The sequence below is a fragment of the Asparagus officinalis genome, chromosome 9 (assembly GCF_001876935.1).
Source record: "Asparagus officinalis chromosome 9, Aspof.V1, whole genome shotgun sequence".
Classification (NCBI taxonomy): domain Eukaryota; kingdom Viridiplantae; phylum Streptophyta; class Magnoliopsida; order Asparagales; family Asparagaceae; genus Asparagus; species Asparagus officinalis.
In genome coordinates this window covers 40,582,391-40,593,274 of record NC_033802.1, presented here as the reverse complement: position 1 = coordinate 40,593,274, position 10,884 = coordinate 40,582,391, and the positions used below count along the sequence as shown (strand labels likewise).

At 36.4% G+C, this 10,884-nt stretch overlaps 1 protein-coding gene across 2 annotated transcripts; it reads right to left on the bottom strand.

Moving 5' to 3' along the window:
• LOC109823966 (chloride channel protein CLC-a-like) lies at positions 3,762–9,300 on the bottom strand. 2 transcript variants are annotated; one of them, XM_020390441.1, is made up of 6 exons: positions 8,949–9,300; positions 8,664–8,860; positions 7,926–8,107; positions 6,922–7,454; positions 5,229–6,351; positions 3,762–4,061 (listed from the first exon to the last, which is right to left on the bottom strand). In XM_020390441.1, exons 1-6 carry the CDS (start codon positions 9,176–9,178, stop codon positions 3,963–3,965), a joined length of 2,364 nt encoding a protein of 787 aa, XP_020246030.1. In that variant the 5' UTR covers positions 9,179–9,300; the 3' UTR covers positions 3,762–3,962. The 2 variants fall into 2 exon arrangements, with proteins under 2 accessions (XP_020246030.1, XP_020246029.1); XM_020390440.1 differs by having other exon boundaries at positions 7,926–8,103; positions 8,660–8,860; positions 8,949–9,299.

Sequence of the window (10,884 nt, the reverse complement as noted above, 5' to 3'; positions counted from 1 at the left end):
CCGGAAGCTACCTCTCCCGAATTCACGATACGAAAGGTTGTCCAACCTATTTTCATTTTGTGATTTATTAATTTATTTATTGATTTTTAAGTTTTCAGTCAATATTGCCTTTTGGGGGGGACTGTTGGATATTTTTAAAGAAAAGGCAATTTTGCCTTAATGAATTCTAATAAATTTTTGTAATTAAAATATGTTTTAATGTGTTTTAATTTGTAATTAAAATGGGCATAATGACTATACATTATGACGAACGTTACAAAATTTATGACGAACGTTACGGAATTAATTACGGGTTTTGTAACGTCTTTTCCAACCCTATATATATATCCGTATGTTGAGCTCAAAATAATAAGAAGAAAAGGAAAAATATACAACAAGTTTCTCTTGTTTTTCTTCTCTCCCCTACATATTATTTTCATCTACATTTTAGTTTTATTTTATGGGCAATTTCCTTCATCTGAGCTGAAGCTCTGCACTCTCGCCCGAGTGTAGAGGTCGGTCGTTTCCGGGGGTTTTTACCGCTAGGGGGAGGGAACCATCTGCGCCAGGGCGATAGGCGGGTCTCAATCTTCTAGGGCAGTGAATACACGACTGCTCCCGTCAGGCCTGATTTTCTTATCTCTCATTTATTTTGATTTCGGATTTATTTCAAGATATAATCTTAATTTATTTTGATAAATTTCTAACATGAATTACGTGTTTAACATCAGCAGGGTCTTCATTATCATCATTTGTGATGGGTATATCAGTATATCTCTGTCAAATAATTTTCTTATGATCAATGTGAAATCACTTTTTTGTTTTTGGTGAATATTTATGTTTGAACTGCAGGTCCGACATTCTTACCCAATTAGTCTCTCAGTGCATGAACATTTTTTTAATCATGCGTTGCATTTTTTTTTTTGAAGATTCTACCTTTGCTAATACCATAGCAAAGAAGGATGCCTTGTACAGGAAGAGAACTATGAGAAAGAAGAAGAGAGCCACAAGGGTAAAGTGGGGAACTTGATTCTCAAATCAGTCAATCAATCAATAATATCACAATTTTCTTGTGAACATCAAATAGCCTAGTTTTCTAATTATAATTCCATTTCCTGTAGAAGCTATATCGGTTAAAACTTAAACATAATGATTTCAAATAAAAATAATAATCCCAAACCCTCTCAAACCAAAACTCTAGTTCTTTTATAAGTTGTAACTAAAGATAAAATGGAAGACAAAGGCCAAATAAGGCGATTCCTGGACAAAGGGGAGTCAGACAAAGAGGAATAAAGTCGTAAACAAGGAAAATAAGGAGGAGCATGACGGTAGTAGAAAAGGAAATCCTGGACAAGAGGTAACCGTCTGATCATTGGCCATAACATATGTAGGAATCTGGACATGCCATTTTGGACCACAAAATTTCTTTGATTTTCCATCGCAAGGTTCCTCAGTCACTCAACATATGATTCTAAAACAAACCTTGTCCTTTCCTACACTAATTTTTTTTTCTCTTGATGAAAATTTTTGCAAGCAGTAGCTGATACTGAATATGAAGTTGCACTTACCTAGACTTCAGTACAGTCTGGTATATTTTGATATCTTCTAGGTGCCTACATGACTTCCATGTCCCAATTATTGAGGAGTGAGAGTATACTAGTCTTTATATTATATCATGTATCTCATAGTGACATCTCTCCCCTAGCCTAGTCATTGACATGAGGGTATATCTCAGACAAATGCCGGTAAGTCTGGTAAAATCTGCCTTGATTTAGATTTGAAGAATGATGGAAACCTTTCTTTTATACATGGATTTCTACTGTAAGATGTCTTCGTTCTTTGCAGTTTACATATTATAAGCCTAGTTCTTCTATTCGGATAAACCTGTATGGCTTCCAATCATCCTAGATCAGTTCTTTAAAGAAATCCTGATTTTACTCAAAAAGAATCCACATTTCTTAGAAGGATGGCACAAATTTTTTTTTTCTTTTTCCCCCTGTATACAACTATTGCTTTGCTGAAGTTTACTATAAAGATCGTGAGATCCTTTGAACTATCCGTGCACAGCTACATGACTAACCTAAATTCAATTTTGTTTTATTGTGGAACAATTGCATCTGCAATTTTCTATATGATTTGCTAATAACTAATGCTACAGTTCATTCGGCTTCTAGGCTATTTTATTTTGTAATGAAATGTTGCAATATATAATGCTCTTTTAGTACAACAAACAAGTGAAATAAGAAGTGCATGTCTCATCTGATAACAGCGTTCTCCTGATACAGAGTGAAACCAATAATTTAGTTGGGTGCCTTTTAGGTTCTCTTCATTAAGAACTTTAGGTTCTTTTGTGTGTGGAAAATGATGATTATTGATCTTAATCATTGTTAATGATTAAAAATTGACTTCTTTCCTTGCTGCATAAGGTACAAACTTTTAATAGGCATAAAACTGTTAGAAGTTTCTTGAAACGCTTCTGGTATAACTAAATTACTTCTAATGTTACGGCTTATTATTGCTCCTTTGCCTCTTAGATGGTCACAGGAAAACAGAAGTGTAACCAAGCGAGAAGAGGGAAAACACAAAGAATGTAAGCTGATGCAATAAGGGTATCAATACAGTAGGAAAGACCCTTTTAAGTTTAACCGTGAGATTGCGCTTTTAGTATTAGTATGTCTATTCTTGTATGCTTCCTAAAAATAAAATGAATTCCCATGGAATGTGATGTCCATACTAACAATTCTAAAGAAATGAGAACATGTGGATCCAGTACAACATCATCATGATACATAATATAGGACATCTTGTATATTCAGTGCACAAGGTTTCATATATTTCCCTTAGTTATTCCGATCAGCAATTTCAATTGCTTCTATAGTTATTCCTCCTTTTACAAATATCATATAAAAGATTATGCTTCTACATCTAAGATCTTAATACCCAATAGCTGAATGTGTACATTATGTTATATCATGTATTTCGTGGTGGAATCGGTCCCCTATCCAAGTCATTGACTTGGAGAACATGACAGCCAAATCTGAAAAGTCCGCGAAAATCTGCTTTGATTTCGATTTGAAGAATGATGGGAACCTTTCTTTATACATGGATTTTAACTGTGAGATATCTGCAAATATATGCTATTTATATATTAAGCCTTATTCTTCTATTCACTGAACCCTTATGGGTTCCAATTACTCTGGAGTCAGATTCATAAAGAAATTCATAAAGAAATCCTGATTTTAGTCCATAGAATTAGAAACGCGCAACAAAGAATAAAAAACTCTTCTCCTTTTCTTTTTAACTTTCTGTTTACAGCTATTGCTTTGCTCAAGTTTGCTATAAAATATAGGCATGCTTTGAGTTATTTGTGCGCAGCTAGACTACATGTATTCTCTGATTTAACCTAAATTCAGTTTTGTTTTATTGTGGAATATTTTCATCTGCAGCTATCTTTCTTTATGATTTATTAATAACTAACACTACTATGCATTCCGCTTCTAAGCTATTTTTTTCAATGAGGTGTTGCAATAGTTAATGTTCTTTTCGTACAAAGATGTCAATAAGATTGCATTCCTCTTCTAAGCTATTTTTCCTTGTTGCATAAGCTCTAAACTTTTAATAAACATCAAACTCTTAGAAGTTTCTTGAAACGCTTCTGAGATAAAACTAAATTATTTATATTTCTACGGCTCACTTTAGCTCCTTGGCCTCTTCAATCATTACGGTAAAACAGTAATCTAACCAAGCCAGAAAAGTGAAAAGGATGCAATTGAGGGTATCAATACAGTAGGAAAGAGCATTTCATGTCAATAAAACTTTAATGTGCAGTCCCTCTTGATTACATAGCCTGTAGGTATAATTCAATTACTCTTCAAGGCAAAAGAATAGTATAATGATGACGACCGAAAAAATACTGGAGGAATATAACAATTATGATGCTTCATAAGTCGAAATGTGATCCTGTATATAATTGGGTTTTGATATCACTTTTCTGTTCTCCTCTTTTCCAAATGGGGGAAGGCACTCAAAATGTTGTGAGCCATGAGATCCTGTCGTGTCAGTATCCCAACCACAGGTGCTATCTGCAATATTAAAACCATCATTTCAGTCAGAGTACTCCAAAGAAATTAAGTATGTTAATTGATTTGGTTTGTTGAATTAGTGTTGAAAGGTGTCTGATTTTCTTAGTTTTTAGGTATGATATTCCTTTGAATGTTTTTGCCTGTGTCCTGATACCACACCTCAATTTCAATGCATTTCAGTATAATGCTTGTGTCCAGACATTTAAATTGAAATTTTTGTACAAATTATCATGACCTATGAAAGAAGTAATTCCCAGACAAAGAACATTAACTCCTAGGTTACTTGGAGACCGTGTTTTGGGTGCTACTACATCTGTGTCCAACACTTGTTGGACACGGATTCTCACTAGACATGACACGGACACGTGTGGTTCAAAGTAAAACCCGATTTCCCCATTACTTTCACCCTAAACTTTTTTTAACTTTTTTTGTGTGGTAATAATAGGTTCAAAACCAATTGGTTTTTGAACCCAGAAACTGGCACTTGTTGCTTAAATATTTAAAAAATGCCCATTGTATTATCCATCCGATCAAAACTAAACTTTCGTTGTTAAACCTTATTCTTAGTTTGATTTAACTTGAGTCTTAATTGTTATGTATAATAGAAAGAAACATACAAATGTCGTAGGTATTTTAATTCAATATTTGATCTATGTAAATTATATACATGCATTGTTTCCGTATCCTACATTTTACAAATTCTCTGCATCCTAGGTCCGTACATGTGTCCGTGTCCTCGTCCGCACCTGTGTCTGTGCTAGCTAGGTTAACTCTATCTGATGTTCATTTTTATGAACCGAGTGTACAAAAATTAATGTCTTTGAGCAGCAAGTGACTAGAGCTCTGTCTCAATTTCACTAGCATTTTTCGAAAGTGTGCATATGTACTTAATCAGGTAGCGTGATCATTCAGTTTTCTCACATATAACAGCTTTCCAAGCATTTGATAATCCAGTTTCTATATTTAAATCTTATGTGTGGTTGACTGTTTGGTCAGTAACAATCTAGTCTACCCTGACAGGTTATGTGTATGTACATTTGTGCATATAACTGGATACTTCATGTTTAGCACGTATATCTGCTTGCAGTTATACTTGCAAGCAGATATACTGTATGTGGAATGTAAACTCGATAAACCTTTTACTATTCGAACACAATAAAGACTTACCCCAGATCCTTGGTACTTTGGAACAATCAGCAAGTGTCGTAGAGCAACTTGTCTGAAGAGCACGACTGCCTTGGCCACCGACATTGTCTCCACCACTGTATATGGTGTTGTATTGGTAAAAGGGTGCAGATCTATGTACATCTCCATCTCCTCTTCTGTTATCTTGATATCCTCAAATTTCTGCCCTTTCTCCGCCAAATCAATCGATGTAAACTTCTCTCTCACCTCCCATGCTTCTGTTTTCCTTCTCTGTGTCAAAAACCACTTCTTTCTCAGCACTGAAATCAAGTGTGCTCTTAGCACCACACCATGAAGTTCTGATGGCATCCCTTGATCCACAACCGGGAATCCATTATGACTAGTGGTCCTTAACACATCAACAACCCGCCTTACCTTTTCAATGCCTTGGAGACCAACAACACTAGGTTTAGCCGATGCAAGGTCACCTACAGTGAGGTTTCTCATCCAGGGCTCCGGTTTAGCTTCCAAGAAAGGGAGTCCCTTCATCTCGAGTATGATCTCGTATATGCTTGGATTGAAAGCATCACCAACAGTCTTGGCAATTAGTAGTACTAGCATAGTAATAGGAAGGAGTAAGAGGTTGTTTGTGAGCTCTAAAAAGATGACACATACTGAAACAGTCATCCTCATAGATCCAGCCATAAGGGCGGCAGCACCAAGAACAGCATAAAGACCCTGGTCGATTCCGGTGTAGGATCCCATGTAGAGGGCAAGAAGTCGTCCATAAGCAGACCCCATGAGGATTATGGGGAGGAAAAGGCCGGAAGGGACGGCAATGCCGAAGGTGATCAGGCCGAGAACACAGTAGATAGCAAAGAAGATGAGGAGGGAGACAGCACGGAACTCTGTAGGGGTGGAGGTTGAGAAGACGTTGCGGACTGCATCATCATTGGTGGCATGAAGGAGACTGGCGAGGTCATTGTAGTATCCGTCAGGGCAGTTGAACTGCTTGAAGTTACCGGTTCGGCCAACAGTTGGGCAGGCTGCGTCGATGGAGGGGTCGCAGGGTGAACAGGAGGCAAGGAATGGGAGGAAGTAGAGAAAAATGGAGGTGAAGAGGGAAACTGATAGACTGAGGAGGAATTTGGGAAGACGGCCTTTCCTGCAAAACACAACCAGAGCAGACTCAGTGAACCTGTCAATCAACAAAAACCATTGATGCTGGTGCAAAATATCGATGATAATTTCCAGAGAATTGATGTTCAGTCAACAAGATGATTCATGTAAAAGAAATGTTACTTTGAATGTGTTGCAAAATTGGTTCTTTATTTTGTCTTGCGACCAGGAGTTGATTGACATTCCTGATACTGTGTTGTATTTATCATCTAGGCTCTTGTGCATGAGTACCAATTGTGTCTCCTATATCAGTAAAAAGGTATTTGTGCACCAATAGCATATGCACGGGATGAGAGTTCTGAGCCGGTATCTCGCCAATTCTGGTGCTTCAGATTTCTATTTCGGTGAAGACAGCAATATGAACTTTGATAGGTTAACTTTTCCCACTAGACTCTAGTTTGTGGATTAATTGTGGCTTCCTGTAAAATGTGCGAAGGGTTTTATGACAGCAGAGATTCAATGAGTTTTGTGAGACTGGTTTTCATGAGCTTTCAAGGGAACTAATGGTATCTTTTGACGATGATGAAGAAAGCCAAGTGTTTGATTGCGATCTTACTCATTGATAAGACTGTAGACTCGAAGAACCTTATACAGAAGGTAGTTATACAGGCTCCCCAATACTCCTCCAATGATGCCGATGAAAAGAACAGGGGGAAGATCCATCCACTGATACCGAACAGTGACAGCACTAACATCGAACAAAATCAGCCCTCCTCTCCCAAAAAGCCCACACTTCCCAGAATTACAGTACTCCATAAACCCTCTAAGAACCACAACCACCACTGCAGTACTGAAAAAAGTCCTCCATAAAAGAGAGCTCCTCCACCAAGTTGCAACCTCTTCAAGGGAGAAGAGAACACCTCCGACTGGTGATCTGAAAGCAGCACAGACTCCTGAGGATGCACCGCAGGTGATCAGGTCGCGGCGGTCCCTGTCATTCTTGAAGTATCGGAGCCATCTCCATTTGATGCCGTACTTTTCGCTGCCGCCTTGAGATAGTAGAGAGGAGAGGCAGGCGCCGATGTGGACTAAGGGGCCTTCTTTGCCGAGGTCTAGGCCTGCTGATACTGCTCCTATGCTGCCAAAGATCTGTGAGAAATTGAACAGATATTCTTCAATATTTTCAATATATGTTTACATCTTTTAATTCTCTCACTATTATCAGCTTCTACAACAGTCACCACTTAAATTCTAGATTATATCGGTTCAAATTGAAACTATTTATGATAACATCAACACAAATTATGGCATCTTTTCTTGTGAAACATATTGCAGGGAAGTATAACTGTAATTGACTGAATGAGACCATGTAAGAAACTACATTTTGCAATCTATTCTGTCCATATAACTAGTGAACTTTTCATGAATATGTCAATAAATTCTAAGGAGCTTGTAATTGGATTTTTGACAACTGATCATTTATTCTAGCTCATCCAAAATAGAAAACCCTGTTGTTTTTTAAGGCAAAGCTAGAATCAGATAACGATCGTTATCTAATTCTAGCAAACCCGATACGAATTCTCGATTGAACATGACAACTTCTCTTGCATCCGAACCTACCTTGACGATCAAAGTTGACATGCCAAACATATTCGGAGTATCAACTCCATTAAGGTAAGCTTTGATTTCTGGTATGCCAGGGCCAGCTGCAGTCGGAGCATATCTCACACATAGGAAAGAAGCAAAAGCAGTCAAACCAAGATTTGCAAGCATGAAGTAAAGGAATCCGGTCCAATACCTGCACCACCAAAACTCATATTAGACTCTGAAACTTATCGTTCTCTTGATAGTAAACAATTATCCTAGAATATTATCACAAAATCCAACAAAAGATTATTATTATTAATGGAGCAAGGAAAACTTGATTCGAGATAGCCTAAAGAACTGAATGCAAGCGTATGATTCATATGACCAAACCAAAAATCTGGGATAAAGGTTCTTGTGATTTTGCCTAAAAATGTCATTAATTTCTCTTCTTCTTAAGATGTGAAGAATTTGCTTAAAATGGATCAATTAGATGGTTTGGGTACGTGCAACGAAGATCACATAATGCACCAATTAGGAAAACTAATAACATTATAATTAATGTAGCAAAGAGGACCTGAGAGAGGCCTAAGAAAATTTGGTTGGAAGCAATTCAAACGAGGAGACAGTCCTAAAAGAAACGAAAGGAAGAATATGATTCATAGTCTGACCCTAAAAATTTAGGATAAATGCTCTTTCTTCATTGTTGATTTTGCTGCCTAAATTTTCATTCCTTTTAAAACAGGGAGGAGGAACAAGTTGAAACTTAACTTTCACTCCGCACATACTGAAGCACAAGCATCATCTTGAACCCTGCAATGTTCTCGATCGCGAGGTTGATGAAGGAGGCTATAACTCCAGTGAGGAGCCCAACAAGGAAAGCCATAGACCATTTCAAGAACACGTACTGAAGAACTTGGACCTTGGATCGGCTTCGCCAGTCATGCTTGAAGAGGTCGTTCTCATTTATCCTGAAATCTCGAGGAACAGTAACCATTCAAAGATCTTCGAAGATTATATGAAAATACATTGAGAAGGTTAGATGCATATGCTACATACTCGTAGTCTAAGCTCTCTATATGGGAGATTTTGGCCCCGACCATTGCCAGATGGCTCCCAGTCAGTGTCGGGCTTCTCTTGAGCAATGGTTCATTTAAGGAATTGTTGCATTCGACATCTCGGTCTTCCTCCTCCTCCTCCTCCTCTCTTCCTCCTCCATTTCTTCTTATGTCTTCTCTTGGTGGTGTTGGCTTTAGGTCTGTGATCAAACTTGAGCTCTCCTCCTCCATTGTTGAAGCTCTGTGCTTTTTTTTTTATCTCCTTTGAAAAAGATAAACAGAGTGTAGGACTCCAAGGAGTTTATGCGAACTTTAATTAAGTATTATAATGTGACTCACGTGATATTGAAAGGTTTGGCTTTTACTAATACTTTTAGTATAAGTATGTTTTTGTTGAACAATGCAAGTTTTACTGGTACATAAGAACCTACCAATCGCAGGGTCGGAGGGACTATGCAGCGAACAACTCTCCAATCATATGGTTGCTTGGGAAGGACAAAATTGCCCCTTCGGTCTCCGGGGGATTGAAGAGTTTTTGCTCGATGGCTGGATGGGCTTTTTTGTCATCTTGGGTGTTGATAGAAATGAGGACCAGCTGGCTTTGGATGAGAGGAACGAGTTGGCATTTGGCCCTTCGTGGTGGGTTTTATAATTGGGAAAGGGTAGACGCACACCACTAACCACACCTTGAGGCACACTCCCCTCTCTCAGCTACAGTGCACGGGGCCCACATAATTTTTTTAAAAAAATTTCATGTGGACCCCATGCACTATAGCTGATAGAGGAATGTGTCCTAAGGTGTGGTTGGTGGTGTGCCTGTAGTGTCACCCTTTATAATTGAAAGACAAAAAGGTCGCAACATGTCAAAAATATTGAATGAGAGAGCAGGTTGATGATGACAGGTTAGCTATTGAACCCGGGTCTGTAGGATCTAATTGGATATAAATAATCTGGTTAATTTCGGCTAGACCCTTTAGTATTGTCTGATTGCAGATCGATTCTTGTAGTTCTATTCTTACAAATAAACCCCTAACTGAATTTTTTTGACACTTTTACCCTTAGAGATAAAGAAAATTATTTTTGACAAATGAACCTCCTTGGGGTGCAAGAGTAAATATAAATTTACTCACGATCTATATGCAACAATAGAACTACGGAGGGTATATTTGCAATTGGGTGATAGTATAGGAATCTATTCACAATTGTACCTTTCTTTATTTTATTTGAATTCTTTGAATTTTGTATTTACAATTTGACAAGTATAGATTTATGCATTTAGCATCAATTAGGATATGAATAAAGATATACATAATATTGAATTGAAGCATCTAAAATATTCTATACATCTGACCATAACTTAAGTGCATGTCGTTACTTATTTCTATTTATAAGTAACTTTTAACTTATAGGTTGGCAACACTGTGTTTGGTAAGAGTCACTTATGTTATTTATTTGTTACTTATACGTAGCCAAAAAAAAGGTTGCGAAATCCCAACTTATTTTTGGGCTACTTATAGGAAACTTTCCTTATTTTGGCCAAAAGACATAAATAACCTCTAATTACATGTACATAGTTAAATATTTCCTTATTATAAAGTTCAATAAGATTATTAATTAGCTAATTAATTTATTAATAATTATTATTTTATTAATAATAATATATAACATAATAATAATATAAAATATAATATTATAATATAATAATATCATAATAATATATACAATATTATTATTATATATATATAATACTATAATATATCTAATATTGTAATATTCTTACATATAATATTCTTATATATAAATAATATTATAATAATATATTATACATTTATTATAATATATATATTATAATATTATAACAACAATAATATAATATATATAATATTATGACAATATTATAATATATTGTATATATTTTATTATTAATAGTATTTTAT

Excerpts from the sequence above, each read along its gene's own strand:
- LOC109823966 (XM_020390441.1), bottom strand. The coding sequence starts at position 9,178 with ATGGAGGAGGAGAGCTCAAGTTTGATCACAGACCTAAAGCCAACACCA. Across the intron at positions 8,108-8,663 it reads GCTTCAGTATGTGCGGAGTG|GCAGGTATTGGACCGGATTC; the intron begins AAAGTTAAGTTT and ends AGTTTTGGTGGT. Across the intron at positions 6,352-6,921 it reads GTCTACAGTCTTATCAATGA|GAAAGGCCGTCTTCCCAAAT; the intron begins GTAAGATCGCAA and ends TGTGTTTTGCAG.